The sequence below is a fragment of the Corvus kubaryi genome, unplaced genomic scaffold (assembly GCF_017639235.1).
Source record: "Corvus kubaryi isolate FWS band 111438036 unplaced genomic scaffold, C.kubaryi_AGA036_p1.0 split3-73, whole genome shotgun sequence".
In the NCBI taxonomy this organism is placed as follows: domain Eukaryota; kingdom Metazoa; phylum Chordata; class Aves; order Passeriformes; family Corvidae; genus Corvus; species Corvus kubaryi.
Window position 1 is genome coordinate 1,315,448 of NW_024582091.1, and position 15,922 is coordinate 1,331,369.

Consider the following 15,922-nt stretch of genomic DNA (forward strand, 5'->3'; position numbering starts at 1 on the left):
TGAAGAAGAAATTTGTCACTTAGTTTTGACCCTAGATCTGACAGTTGTATTGCTGTTGGGTACAGACCTACATCCAATAATGGTCTGTGCCTGTAGTTCCTTGTACTCTGCAAAGGTAGTTTGTGTTTGTTTAAAAAGTTCAGAAAGTGCCAGAGTATTTAATAGAATAAGGTCACTGGTTGAGTGTCATTCTATCCTAGTCTGTTTTGTCTTGTTTTTAAAACTTTGCTAACTGTACAGGAGTTACACGGAAATGTTCAGCTGAGTAAACAAAACGAAATGGAAATCCCTCTACATGAGTGTGTGTTCACAAGTAGTGTAACTGCTTTAAAGTAGTGAAAGACATCTGTTTGACATTGAGGGTAGTGACCCCCATTATCCTCTTCCCCTGAAGCTGGAGAAATCGTGGTTCATCTCTTGGTGCAGCTGTTTGGTGTAAGTGAGCACCCCCTCAAAAATCTCTGCATAAGAAGGTGCAGTTTCGGGGTATGTTCCTGCTCCATGTTAGAAGACCCTTTCAATGAGAAGAATAGTTCTTTCTACAGTTTTCTTGTTGTGTTGTAGTGGGTTGAACCCACTTCCAACCACAACAACAGTTTTACTTCAAATGGGTCTGTGTGTTCCAGCAGACAGCTGTACGAATGGCAGGGCAGACTTAAGTGGGAGTATAATGAGTGAGCTGGTAAAAATGGAATGTGACGAAAATGCATGTGCAAGTTGTTTTCAGTGGCATCAACAGAATTATCAGCTGTGGTCGGATCACTCCAGAGAAAATTCGTTCCTTACAATCTTCTTTATTTTTCTTCTAATTTCAAACAGTGGAAGTTGCTGGTGAGGTTCGCTTCAGCAGCCTCGGGTCTATCCCCTAGAAGTTCTCAAAAGCCAGTTAGTCACCAATGTAGGGATGTATGAGTCTATAAACAAAGTAAATATTTTAGAATCTTTTTGCAGTGGAACATGCATGATGAGAATATCAGGAAATCTAGTCATAAGGGCTGTTTCTGAATTTGAAAGATGTTCTCGATGGATAAATTCTTCTGTTGAATAAATTTTATGATTTTCAAATTGTGTATATCATTTGGTAACGTCGAATGAATGGTGGTTACTTGAGGAAAACAGTGAATATAAATGTGCCTACCAGGTTGCTTACCTCTCATTCTGAAGTGTTATTATTCAAAGAATCAAAAGGTAATACAGTAACACTCAAAAACTGAACTACTGCCTGACAGCTGAAGAGAAATTTCTCTGTTCATTTACTAAAAACTGAACACTTGAAGAATAGTGTTAACAAATGAAAAACACAAAAGATAATTCCCATTCTCTTTAAACAGCAGATTTCTCACTGAAAATAATAATTTATGCAGTAATGAAGTATGAAAATAATATTATGTGCTTACTAATAATAATACCAAATGTAATGCTTTGTGGAAGTCCTAAAGTTTTATTCTTTGTCTCTGATCTTAGCCTGTTAGCTGAATTTGATGGAAAATTTGGACAATATATCTATAACCCTATTATATTTAGATTTTAATGAAAAAAATACCAAAATGTAACTCTTAATTGTAATGCCTGGAAAATTTAAGTGTATTTCACAAGCAAGAAGGAGGTACTTTAGAGTATTTTCTGCAAATATAATAAAGAGTATATAATATGTTAAGTGAATATTAGAGCACTTATTACTTCCATACCCCTCAGAGAGAGATTTTTATCCAAGGAACAGTTAGTCATTTATTTAGCTAAGTGAGTTTTATGTTTAGCAGACTGGCACAACAATAAAAGGCAGTGTTCAATTTCAGAGACAGTCCTCTTACAAGAGAAAACTAGGGGAAAAAAAAAATCCCTCTTTCTTGTTAATGATTAAGGAACTTTACTACAGCTTTATCTCACATGTTAATAGAGACATGTAGAGAGGTTTCTGCCTTCCTGGAGCCGGGTTGTAACTGTGAAGGCATGAGATGAAGGAAAAAGGTCTATCTTCAAAGTGTTGTGTTACTTACATATAGAAAGAGGCTTATAATGAGAAGCATCAATTCTTTGAAAGGCAGGAAAATAAAACAGCTAATACTTGTGAAATTCAGAAGCATCAAAAACCAAGCCACAGTATTAAGGCTCACATTGTTATGTGTGTAACTGAGCAAATAATTGTGTATTTATATTCTTAAACACTCTACTTTCTAAATATGACTTTTTATTGCAGTCTGTTATTCTTGTTATGAAAACACCCCATGGCAGAACAAAAGAAAAGTGTTTTTTATTGTTGAAAGAGAAGTTCTGCTGTAGATAAAAGTACAGCTGTGGTAGTTTTCCCAAAGGAGCATCAATAAGGAAATACAAAATCCTTTTAAGTCTGAGTTGTTGTGAGCTTTCCAGCCTCTATCATGCAATATTTTTAAAAAACAGAAAATCTGAGTTACTCTGTCATTAGGTGGAACTTTGGCTCAAGAACTGAGAATCCTTCCATACTAATGATGATATATTTCCAGAAAAAGTCCCTGGGAAATTAACACATCATATGCAGCTATCAGAACATATCCTGAGCGAAGCAGAGAAAGTTTTGTCCTTGTCAAAGAGGATGAAGATACACTGCCTACACTGAAAAGCTGGTAAGAAAGGTTGAGTGATATCCTTGACTTGCATCTCCCTATAGAGCCCTTGTTTTTCTTGCAGAACCATTTTGAAGCCCATCAAGAGGAAGGGATGGTAATCTCTCACATGGCTGTTGCTGGAGTGGGAGTCTGGATTGCCTTCACATCTGGATCTACTCTTCGACTGTTCCACACGGAGACACTGAAACACCTCCAGGATGTTAACATTGCCACACCTGTTCACAATATGTTGCCAGGTAGCTGAATTGCATCCTATGGTAACATTTTTGTTTTATAACTCTTGTTCTCCAGTGCTGTAGATTAGGCCAGAATTAGAAGGTTCATCTCAGACTTTGGGTCTGATGTCTCCTGGCTATTTGCTTTAGTAAGTCATAGTTCGTCTCCTGCCCAGGCAAACAATGTGTGTAGTGAGCTGGTTGAGTAACAGGTCTTCTCCTTAGAGATTATCAATATAATTCGATAGATAAGCAGGTGGATTCTTCTGTTTGGTCATATTTTTTGTGTGACTGTGAAACAGTTGGACAATGTAATCTGTCATGAAAATGTGTTTAGTTTGCAGAGATTAGCATTTGCTTTTGGAACCTTAGAATCATGTGCATGATGGAATTATTTTGCCTAAGATCGGGACCAAAAAACCACTTGCTTAATTTCATCAGGAGACCCAGGGAACTCAGCTGAACCACTCCCATGCTGCCGTTTCAAAGTGTGTTCAGTGTTTTGCTGACTGGAGCTCTAATTTTTTGAATTAAATGGTTAGTCTTAAATGAAACGTGGTTGTTAGGAGAAAGTTTTACAGCTCTTAACGTGTTTTAAGACAGAAGCTGTTCCACAGGCAGTTGCAATGGCTTGTATCAGTTTAGCGAGTGAGTGACAAGGACCTCAGCATCAGCAAGCACATCAGGTGGGAGCTGTGGCAGTGCTGGGAGGAGAGAGGAGAAAAGTGGTACTGGCATGGCTGAGCATGAGATATCCATGAGTGGACAACCATTCCTTCTGTCTCTCCCTATCTGTAGACTGCAATAGACCAAGCTTCTGCAGTTTTTATGGGCAATGTGTATGCCAGCTTTATTGCTTAGTTTATCTAGCAGAAGCCAGTTCTTCCCACACAGAGATTATATTTATATTATATTCTCACAGGAATTAGATATAAATCTTACATCAAAAATGTTTCACTTCTTCAGTCTCTGTCTTCTTACCATGTTTTCTTTCAGATGACATTAGCTTTGCAATGAAACTCTATTATAAATTGTGTCTGTTTGTCATGTTCTAGACAGGGTGTTTTTTACTTGTGGGGTTTGACTGTAGCTCCAGCACTGAACAGCAGCAAATCACCTGCCCTTAAATAGATTATTTGATTGAATTCATCACAATTATGCAAAGAAGTCAAGATCAATTGTAAAAAGATTAACTTTTAGTATGTTCTGCTGTTCATAGCAGGGGGGAAAAAGGGAAGTAGGACCTCCCTTTTACATATTTTCTGCATATAAAAATCTTCAGAATTTAGCTTTGTGTTCATTGCCATGGCAATAAAACTGCTGATCTAACATACCATACCATTATTTTTGTAAAAGAGTTCTAGCTAATTATAGCTCCTTGGTGTCATCCTTACCCATTTTAGTTCCTTTTTGGTTTTTTTTTTTTTCTCTCAATGTCTTCACAGAAAGCACACCAGTGAATGGAAATGGAAGTTTATTTCGGGAGTAGGACATTATTACAGCAAACGTTCAAAGGGAGACTCCTTTCTAAAAATGAAATGAATTTCAATTATTTAGCAGCAGCTCTCAGGCCTGTTTATATGATCTCAAAAATGCTGCAACAACAAAAGCTAAAAGAGTAGTAGGAGGTTTACATAATAAAGCAGCAGTAAGAACAAAAGCAGCAGTTTTGGAACTGAAAGGAGATAAAGAATAAATCAAGTTCTGTATAGTATATACTGAGATAAAAAAGGATAAAAAACCAACAAAGTGAAACTGAATTACAACACAGTGAAATTGCTGTGTATTTACAATATATGTATTTGCTTTCTTGGGAGATTTTTATGACATTTAGTTTTAAAGGGAAAAGCTCTGTTAGTTTTCTGAAATTCAACAGAAGTTCCTTAATATGTAAAAATAACACATAAATAAAAAATTCAAGTGGTATTGAAATGAGAGAAGAAATTGGTGTAAAAATACTGCTAAGAGTCTTAAGAAGAGAGATTAAAAAGGCAAGATCTCTGTATAACTTTGAAGAAGCTGGACTTCTTTTCCCAGGATTTCAGTAGTAACATTATGTAATACTGACCTGATAGGCTAACTAGAGATGTCATCTCTGTCTTTACTTAAAGTAATGTAAATAAGAGGAACGTTGCTTCTTTAAGGTAATGAATTTTTTTTGTAGTTATACAGTACAAGTAAAAGAAAAACTTACTGTCACTGTCAGGAATGGTTACTGTGAGTTACAGTACTGTACTTAAAAGATAGCTATAGTAACTAAGTGGAGTAGGAGGGTCTCCTAACCTTAATAATGAGTTCTCATAGCATTAAATTTCCCCAATTCTGTCCTTGGGAGAAGATGGTTTTAAATATCACTGCTCTCTATCTTGTAAAGGATGTGTCTCCTGTGCTTTGGAGAAGACAGCCCTGCAGCACAGTGGACAGGACAGAATCACAGGGGAGTGAAATGGCACAGAAGGCGATTGTCCTTACGATTTGGTGAAGTTTAGTAACGCAAAAAAGCAGACTGTGTCTGGCAGATTCTTTTATCTGCTGGAGGTAATTTTAAATCTGTGGCAGTCCACTAATGAGTGTTGGAGCTGGGAGGGCTCTCGCTTTCTGGAGTTACGGAAAGTTTGTGTTTAGGAATGCAGGACTGGAAATTAAACCAGGGTCACAGAGGTGACTGTGGGATAGGCATTTAGTCTAGACTGGTCTATACTACCTTTATTTCATATATCATCAGAAATATTTCTTAATAATGTATAACAAGATTGTGTTCTGTAACGAAAGACCAAATGCCATGTGAGAAAGGAAGAGAATGGTTGAGAGGAAGAACATCATTATTGTTATAGGTCCAGCTAGCTATTTATTTCTCTGTCTAGTTCACTGTGGATTCACAGTACAGCTGGATTGCTTTTAAGGAGCCCAAGCACAGCTCTGTTATCTTAACAGAGGGCATACTGAGCAGCAGAGAAATCTATTAACATTTGAAGACAAATACACACATTTCACTAGTGCAACATACTTCATTTGTAGAGCAAGTTTATGCTTGAATATTTGTGATCTGTAGTTGAAGGTTCAACAAAGGCAGTTTTTCACCAGCCTTTATCGCATCTCACACCAAAAAATATCATACTGTACATGAACAGACCATTTGTTTTTTCATAGTCACAGTCAGTATTATATTAAAGAACATCCTTAAACATGTTTTTTCTCTCAGCTCTAAAAGAATTTGCCCTTTTAAAGAAGTTACTATGATTACTGTGACCTTGATACTTCATGCTTATATAGGTGATGACAGGTTACCTTTTGAACAGAGAGATGATTTCTGCTTAAGTTGCTATATTCTGTTTATATCCATATATCCTCTAATGGCATGTGTGTTTCCTGGAAACAGATGACAAAAGCAAAGAAAAAAAAGTATCATTTCCTCTCTACGGAAAACAAACTCTGCTATGAGGCTTTCCAGCTTGCTTTTTTCCCACCCCTCCAGGTGCCAGACCATGAAGTGCAGTTGCTTTATGATCCTACTGCTGGGAAATGATAAAAAAGATGAGAAAATGTTAGGTCAGCCCAGCAGATCTGTACTGTGGGCTGGTTTTTTACATTGTAAGAGCAGCATGGCCGTGTTAGAGGATATGCAGTAATGTCCTTGCACCTGTTTGGGGTTGAATTCAGATCTATAAGGATTTATCCAGCTCTGGTGGTGGTTGTAATGGAGACCTGAGAAGGGTGAATGCAGAGCAGACCATACACAGTAAAACCATTTGTCCATATATAAGCTTAAATATTGGCTTCAGTTCTTGTAAAGTCAAGATCTTGGTCAGATTATTTTACAGGTTTTAACAGTTTTTTCTTCAATGGGACAGTGTGATCTAAAAGTTGTTATTTAAAGATGAGTATTTTATTGGTTTTGGCATATATGTTTATCATTTTCCCTTTTTAACTTGTTAATTTCTCTGTTTACTGCAAAATACCTTCTGGAGAACTGGATTGGCTATTTTTCTCTGAATTTGAAATAAATCAAAACAAAAATTCAGAAAATAACAAAGATAAGTATGATTTCAAACCTTGGCTAGCAGATAAATTAATATGTTAAAATAGTAATTTTTTAAAATCTATCTATCTATCTATATTTTAATTGTTTCACATTATTTCAAAGTGTCTTCTCAGATGGAGATGTTTCCTGCTTTTCCAAGGTTTCACGGCAAGCAATTTCTGTTTTGACCTTGCTATAGCTGTTTCATGCTTTAGGCTGTGCTCAGTGTTTAAGATTCCAAGTTGCTGGCTGATAATTTGGTGGTTTTGCCTGTGGAAACAGTAATGCATATTTGCCAGTTTCCCCAGGTAAAAATTCCTGTCTAAAAGTTGCTTCAGGTTTGAAGTATGAAATCATGAATATAATGTTACTTTTTAAATGCTTTAAAAAGCATTAAAGAGCAGTTGTTTAAAAATGGGAGCATCTTGCTTCTGCAGGGGGTTGAGAGGCAGCTGTGTACTTGGAGACTTTGATAATTGTTAAAAGTTAAAAAATTGTACTCAAGTATTTGTGTAGTTTGTAAAACAAGCTCTAAGTTAAGCTAACCTGTAATTAGCTTGTACTTGCTGTGGCACAGGTGGTAGGAGAAGACTCACATGTCATATATAACTTGAGTAAGCCTGAGTTCTAAATCACAGAATTCAAATACTGATTTTTGAAAACTCCAGAATACAGAGGTATTTGGACATTACTGTTAAAACTTTTGTGCTGAAGGAGTGCCTTTGTGTGCTTTGTTTTGGAAACTAAATTAATCCCATTAATATCTCAAGAAAGCCAAAACAAAACCAAAAAACCCTAAGACCAAAACCCAACTAAACAAAAAACCCATCAAAAAGGGAAACACCACACTTCAAAGGATTTGTAATTTGTGTACAACATAGAGCATCCTTGCTTATTTAGCTTAGAAGGGATGATGCATCCTACCAGCATAAACACCTATAGTTCATGGAAATCAACTGAGGAGTCTCTAAAGGTCTGCACGGGTAGATGTAGCCTTTTAAACTTACTTGTCCTTGTTACACCTGCCAAGGATCATCTGATCATTTTGCCTTTAGGGTGTTTTAGGATGTGCTTTTAGGTAGACAGCACCTGGATTTCAGATCTGACCCTATATGGGCTTCTTAAAACACACCATTGCTGGGTTAATATTTTGGTTTTATAAAGTTCTGTGAGGAAAGACTTGGACTGTGGTCTGCTTCCTGTTTTCCAGTCAAGTGCTTTGGGCTACAGTCAAGCTGCTCCTTCCCTGCTTTCCCAGTGAGTCTGTAATTCATATATTCTTGGATGTAAATTATCTCAGCTTCAAGGGACAAGACAGAAAATGCATTCCTTTGTGAAATACCATAATTAAGACCCTACTCCAAAGTGTAGACTATGAGGGTTCACCCAAGTTAAATCAAATGTGGAATCCAAATTCTCAACCTACTGATGAAGTGATTCACAACTTGAGAGCTATGATGAAGATGGAATGACCACTCTCTTACATGTAGAGTTAATAATAAATCCAAGAATGTGTATGTTTTGAACCTGAAACTCTTAGAGCTTCGAGCAGAGTTTAAATGCTCCTCGCCATAAACTTGGGAAAAAGTTTGTGCAGACCATAGTTTCCGTTCCTGAAACTTGTCAAGGCCATTTTGAAAATCCATCTAAACTGAATCAAACATAGTTTTAGTAAGCATTGCAAGTAAAAATGACTTTGTTTTCATTAGAAAAATATCAATCCTGCAAACAATGTTGTAGAAAATCATAGAATCACAGAGTAATTTTGATTAGAAGTTACTCTGGGGGCTGTCTTGTTCAACCTTTGTGAAGAAGGCCTGATTAGACCTTGTTCAAAGTCTTGTCCAGCCAAATTTTTACTATTTTTGCATAGGATGGAGATTCCACAACCTCTCTGAGCAACCCATTGCAGTTTTTGACCACCTTTATGGTGAAGCAGCTTTTCCCTATGTAGAATACAATTTTCACATGCTCTAAATTTGATTTGTTGTGGCTTACCATATTGCTGTGCACATGTATTCCATAGAGTCTGACTGTATTCTGTGCATCCTTCCATCAGGTAGGTGCAGACAGCATTTCCTGTAATGTTTCCAGTCTCCTGATCATCCTGGTTGCTTTCCACTGGACTTCTTCCAATATGCCAATGCCATTCTTGTATGCGGGGACCCAAACACACAAAGTGGACACAGCACTTCTGATAGAGTTTCACAGATTAAAAACTTGGACAAAAAAGTAATTCTGAACAGGCTTGAGTCTTGACTATAGTGTGTAACTGAGTATTGTGAAGTGAAATGCCTTTCAGTTTTATTGTTGGGAACATACAAACATAGCGTGTTCTTAAAAGCATGTTTGTAGAGACAGTCTGTGTCTACCTTTAGATGCTGTGGTTTAGAGATTTAGGGCAGAATGTTTCAGAAGTTCAATAGTATTTGAATTGCCATGTATGTAAAATGTAATACCATAATCCAGGAAAATATTTGCCTTTGCTGAATTGAGATGGTACAGCTGATTGTGTTTGCCTGAAGTTCCTTTGATGTAGGCAAAGGTCATCGCTCAACAGTAACAGAGCACCTGTTGAACTCCACAGGGCAGCAGCGTGTCTCTGTGACCAGCCTCCTGGTGTGCCATGGTTTATTGCTGGTTGGAACAAACCTGGGCATAATAGTAGCGTTACCGGTGCCACGCTTGCAGGGGATTCCCAAAGTAACTGGTGAGTGAAATTTCTCAAATGGATCGAGTACTGAAGATGTCAGTTCTCTTCTGCCAGTAACTTAAGTGAACCTGCCAAATTATATATGTATTGCTTAGATAAAAGCTAGAGCTGTGTGATGAAATTATACTTGTTGTTCTTTCCAAGCTTTACAGTATTATCCAGATACTTGTCTAGTTTTGTCTCAGTTGTTTGAAAGGGGACAACTATTTTTCTTTAAGAGATAGACATTAATCCTGTTGGAGTACAGCCAAATATATGGGCATGAGAAGAGAATGCAGTCTTCTTTCTAGATTTGGGGAAAATAGATGTATTAGAGACACAGATACTGAAAACTAGCATGCTGTCTAACTGGTTATTGAATAAACTGGTTTTGTTCCCTTTTCCCCCAAACTGGAGACTTAGAATATATGAGAGTATATATTCAATTTTTTGAACAGTGATCAAGGTGTTTGCATTCTGGAGAGATGTATTTATTGAGTTACTTTCATATTACCCCGTTTGAAATATGAACACACGAATGCTGCTGTATCACTTCACAAATGTTTAAACTACTAGCAGAAGCAAGGTTTTAAAAGTGTGTTTAATAGGGACTTTCCCCCAATGTTTTGGATTCAGAATTCTGCTCAAGCTTCTGTGTTGCAGAGGGAAGCTGGCAGAGTTTATGAGGCAAGCTGTTTGCAGCTTCCTCCAGGGGGGAAAAAAGGTTATATAACTTTGCAAAATGAAAATGAAATCCTCTGTGTTCAGCAAAATACGCAGCAATAATCTGGTATGACACAGGATAAATGCTTTGTAAAAATCTGGAACCTATCTTAGGTGAAAATAAATGCAATACAAGAATACGCATAGTTGCAGAATCAAAAAATCTCTCTTCCATTTTCTGTTTTTATTATTGTGGTTTATGTGATATATTCTTGCATTTATCTGGGATCAAGATTTGTCAGATTTCACAGATCTAGCAACATTACATTTAGAGATCTGTTTTAATAGTCTTTGATAACTGTATTTTGAACTCAAAAGCTGTGGCTTTTCCCCATTATGTTTCAAATAGTGATAATTCATCTTTATATGATTGTACTATCTGTAAAAGCAAAATGTGTTTTCTTATAATGTGGAATGCATTAGGGAGTTAGGGATGGATTTATAAGGTTTCTGGGCTTTTCCCCTTGCTAGCCTAGCTCTTTTTCATATTGTAGCTTACTTCGTAGAATTCAATATTTTTTTCTTTCTTATTTTTGCTTGTAAAGGGCAAATCTACTGATACTGTTACAGCTTCTCAATTTGGCCATGGGCAATTTGTTTTTCATACATTCTGATGATTTGCACAGTGTAAATCTTCCTTGTACCACCAATATACCACTAATTAAATACTTAAAAAAAAAAAAAGAAAAATGATTGTTCTGTCAATTCCTTATGAATCTGTCACAGTAACTAGACAACCAGAAGGATGAGTTTTAGTTCCTGTTGTATAGTGTGTATGGGTCTGTTGCAATGAAAAAAATGTTCTTATGCTACTCTGGAAAGGTACAGAAGTAGAACAGGATTGGTCTGGGGTTCACAAAATATGTGGGGATTACTGGAGAAAACTCAGTGTTATGTTTGTGTCAATGCCAGCTAAAAAGCCAGCAGTATTTCTGTGCTCATGCTGTAGTGAGAACAGAACACAAAAGTACATCAACTAAAATTCATATGCCATGTTTCAGCCGATTTATTAGTACAGTCCTAAAACACTTGTGGTAGAACATTATTTTTGTACTTATTTTTTTTCTGTAAACAGTGTACACACAAAGCGAAAGACTGGATGCATGTAATAGGGCTTTAAGAGTTACGCTATTCTGAGCAAATTTCATGAACTAATTATGGTAGAACACTGTGGTCTGAGAAATAATGTTCTTTAATTGTGTCTTTTCTTTTGGCTCCAGGAAGAGGAATGGTGTCATACCATGCACACAATAGCCCAGTCAAGTTTCTTGTAACAGCTACATCTATAAACAAGAAGAACAGAAACAAATTGAGGAACAGCCTCCCTCCTGGCTCAGAACCTAAGGACGATGACCAAAAGAACATTCTGCACAGTGAAAGACCAGGCTCTTCCCTTAGTAACACCCAGGACACTGCAGTTTGGCTGGGGGATTCAGTAGGGTCCATTGCACAAAGAAGTGACTTGTCATCATCTTCTGGATCCCTTACTTTGTCTCATGGATCAAGTTCCCTAGAACACAGACCAGAGGACAGTAACATTTATGAGCTTTTGAAGGATCAAAATATCTCATTTAAAAGTAAAAGACAGAAATCTAAGAAAATGAAAGCAAGTTCAGTATTAGTAATTTCTGGTGGCCAAGGACACAGAAGAGTAAACAAGAAGACCAAGCAGCAGCGACAAGATGAACTAGTGTCTTCAGTAATGGTCTGGCAAATCCCACTATTAAATATCTAACTGAACTAAATCTAAGATTGTTTTTGCTATTAAAAAAGTGTGATATCCTTTTGTGGCTAATACCAGCTTAGGACCCAAGCGGATAGACGTTACACACCTGGGAGCTATTTCAGTAGGCTTGGATCACAGGATTAAGGGTGCAAGTCTTCACATACTTAGAACATTCTGCAGTGTTGGAGTATTGGAAAATGTTTAGCTATTGGTGCTGTCTTTGATATTTAGAAAAAAAGGAACTGCTAGGGACTTTTAAATGGTTTTAGAATCTCTTACCTTATTTATACTCACATTTATAAATATCATAATTATGTTCTATAGCACTTAGGGAAGGCAGGGAAGACATTCCATGTCTCATGCTGGTTTCTGTTTACTTAAATCAGTTGTTCCTACTTTTTCCAAAGTGACATATTGCATGGAACAGTAGGTTTTAACAAATTAGGAAATATTTTTAAATAATAAATAATAAGTAGCTAATGCGAGCTAATATTAATTTGGCAAGAACTGTAATAGTTTAAAGCTTCGTTCCACAAACCAGAGTTGGACTAGAAGAAAACTGGCTATATTAATTAATCAGTATTTGTTTATTTCAACATAGAACATAGATTTTTTTTAACTACTAGTTTCTAATGCTCAGTGTTATTAGAAATGTTGCAGTACAAAAAGCAGTACAAAAGTACAAATTTTCTTGGTAGGTACAATGTGTCTGCGACTTGTTTTTGTTACAGAGAAAGTTGCAAGGATGTGATGGCTTCAGGCAAATAGAAAATACAGATACAGGACAGCTGTGTATTACAGTGCTGCTAACACATCCTCCCTCTGCAAATCAATATCAAAGCTAAACATGGACTGTAACATTTTTAAGGAGGCATGCACATGCAGTAAATTAATAATGAAGTTATTAATTAAGTCATTAATTGGGAAGATATATACTAATATAGGAATATCTATAGAAAGTGCAGGTAATCACTAGAGGTCAGCTGAGTTGTGCTGTGTCCCCAGACAAGCATCTATCAAATAATGTCACAGTGCAACATCAGAGATATGGCGGGCACCTCTTTTCACCCAGTTTCAGCAAAGCAGTCTGTAAATGGGTGTTGGGAAAGTGGGGTGCAGAGCTTCAGTCCCTCACATGGGCAAGTTGTCACTTTAGTACTGTTAGAGGGATGAATTCTAAGTAGGGACCTAATAAATGTTTTATTCATGAATTGATGTATTTCCAAAGGAAACTTTGAATTTGGGATTCCTACTGAAATTGCCTGCTGCACTAATCTCTGCACATGTGAAATATAAGACAAAAGCTTCAGCTCATAAAGACATTGCCAGAAATGGTGATGAGACACATCCTTCAGTCAAAATCTGTTTACTACAGGTAACTTGAATTGAGTCGCTGGGAAAATTCTTTTCCCTTGTCAGTAGACTGAAATACAGAGAAATTAGTATAATTAAGTTTCAGTAACTAATACTGTCCGTTAGTTCAGTAAAATGCCAGTTAAGTATATCTGAAGTAGATAGAATGTTTGTCAGATGTATGCATTGACTAGAATCAAATAAAACTTCTGGCTACTTTGGTACCATTATTATCCCAGTAAAAGGGTGATTTGCTCTGAAATTGTTTCTGCTACTTCTAATTCAAAGCCTTGATTCCACCATGTTTTGTTTCAATCTGCCTGGTTTAAATCACTATCAACCATAATGGCAGTGTTTCCCAGCATGTGCCATTTCAAGGCAAACAGTGCTAGAGACTGAGGTATTTTGTTGGATATAGCAGTAGGGTTGGGGTTTTTAAAATGTTGCTGAAATTTATTTTCTTAATTTTGCAGCAGATTTGTGTGTGTCTTAAATTTACAGTCTTGTCTGCTTTAAAAAGCAGACCTCTATCAAGGTGGCCCCAAAATCAGTGTGTAGGCTGACTGAGCAAGTTTGACAGAGCACTGGACTAAAGTCCCTGATGCCTGACACCAAGTGAGTGGGACAGAGGGAATGCTGGTGAAGGCAGTCTTTGCCTGCTAAGTGGCACCAAAATAGGCATTTCAAAATCAGGTATGCATCCTGATTCCAGAGGCTTTGTCCACATCCTACATTCCTGATTAGAACAAGATACTTGAGCCATAATAGCATGGATTTCAATGAATCACAAAGGATACTTGTTATAGATGGGATTGTAGGCTTAGGATCTTCATTACTGTTTTTTGCTTTTATTCCATGTCTTTTGCTGTGTGTCTTGCAACTTCAATTGGGTATTGTCAGTGTTGGCATAGGCTTAGTGTTGGCTTGAGTCCTGGTAGGAAAAAAAAAAGAAAAAAAAGCAGAGTGCCTCTAAGCCAGGCAGCTGGCAACATTTTCCCGAACTTTTTTTCTTCTCCCTGACCTACTGCCTAGCCTCCCCTGGCTTGAGAGATCAAGGCCGGTTTCATTTTCCATACTCTTCCATAGCTATGGCCCTGGGAGCTGCTCTTTGCCCACTGTGTGGAAGTACTACATTGTACAGTTTAATGTATGTATATTGAAAAACAAGTTAAAAGATTCTTCTGTGTATAAAGCATATATAATCTAGTATCCCTTTGCTACACTGCAGCAAAAAGACCACAGGTTTTATTTTGCATGCTCCTTGGGCATGGTATTCCACATCCCTGCCTTCAGGTCTGGAGAATGGCATCTACTCCCTCATGGATCCTGATCACTAGGAGCAGAAAGCAGAGTCTACCACACACTCAACTGGAAATCCATGCATGGTGTTATTACAGGATCCACTAGCAGTAATTCATGAGAGTTGTAAAGAGACATTTATCCTGTCTTTCAGCTGAAATGTGATTTTCTTCAGTTCTGTCAATAAAACAGTAGAAACAAAGTACAAATCTGCTCTTCTGAAAGTACATTGGCCTTTTTCCAGTGATTTCCGTAAGAACAGAATGGGTTCCTCATTAAATTCTTCTATTTTGAAAATAACTATCTTTATCTTACTAAGCTGTAAAGCAAAAGAGAAGCTGTATGTCTGACTTTAAAGATACATATTGTCATGAACTAGATTTTAGTAACTAAGCACAAGGTGTGATGTTTCTTTCTGACATGCAACTTGCTGGTATTACCTTACTATGAAAACAGGCAGGAACCAAAGTTTCTCTTAGAGCTGGCATGTAGTCCTTATAGCTGTTGTAGACTGTGCTGCTAGGAGGTTGGATTTTGCTTTCTGATACTGCTTTTCTAGATTAATAGAAGTTATGAAAACAATAGGAAAAAAGGGGAGCAAATGTAACCACTACAAGATATTCTATATATGTTTTCTAACACATAGTAGTGTCTTTTGTAACATGAGCCATAAAGCTTGTGTATTTATGTTCAAAGTATAAATTGAGAAAAATGTTTAATAAAAAATATGAAAAAAATTAACTTCAGAAGAACATCTTGGGCTGTCATTTTAACTAGAAGGCTAGAATTTGGGTCATGCATTAATGAATAATATATATATTAATGGATTCATGAAAGAGAAAATAGGATATGTTGCTAGGATTACAATGATTAATTTTTTTTTAGTTTTATATTTCTACAATTTAAGCACCAGCAAATGCAGTTTCTGAAAATTATGCAGTCATTTATTATAAGGTTTGATTACTGTATCAATGGACCCCAATAGTGTCTAGGCAGTAAAATTTCTACTATGCTGTCTATGTGGAGTATGCATCAGCACTTGGGCAGCATGCATGCTGCATACAAATGAGAAGCATTAATTTTGAAAATGAGTATTGCAGAGCAAAGGCTTTAAGAGAGGAAATTAATTTTCAGTTGCTAACAGGCAATTCTTTCTAACTAATCTGCCCTAAAGGATATATACATAATCCCATGATTGTGTTTAAATACAGAGATTGTATTTATCAGACTCGGCAATAGCCTTTTCGATTGTACCTGTGCTAGTATAAACAAACAAGAAGAGTTACT

The 15,922-nt window shown here is 36.8% G+C and overlaps 1 protein-coding gene across 5 annotated transcripts in view; it reads left to right on the forward strand.

The window, feature by feature from the left end:
• The window catches only part of ARHGEF10 (Rho guanine nucleotide exchange factor 10), a 113,494-nt gene extending 98,118 nt beyond the window's left edge, over positions 1-15,376 (forward strand). For all 5 annotated transcript variants that reach the window (XM_042016875.1, XM_042016876.1, XM_042016874.1 and 2 more), the window contains 3 exons: positions 2,668-2,842; positions 9,430-9,552; positions 11,478-15,376. In XM_042016875.1, the coding sequence (XP_041872809.1) occupies positions 2,668-2,842; positions 9,430-9,552; positions 11,478-11,992 (813 nt within the window). In that variant the 3' untranslated portion in view covers positions 11,993-15,376. The remainder of the gene's footprint in view (positions 1-2,667; positions 2,843-9,429; positions 9,553-11,477) is intronic.
• The last annotated feature ends 546 nt before the right edge of the window (positions 15,377-15,922 follow it).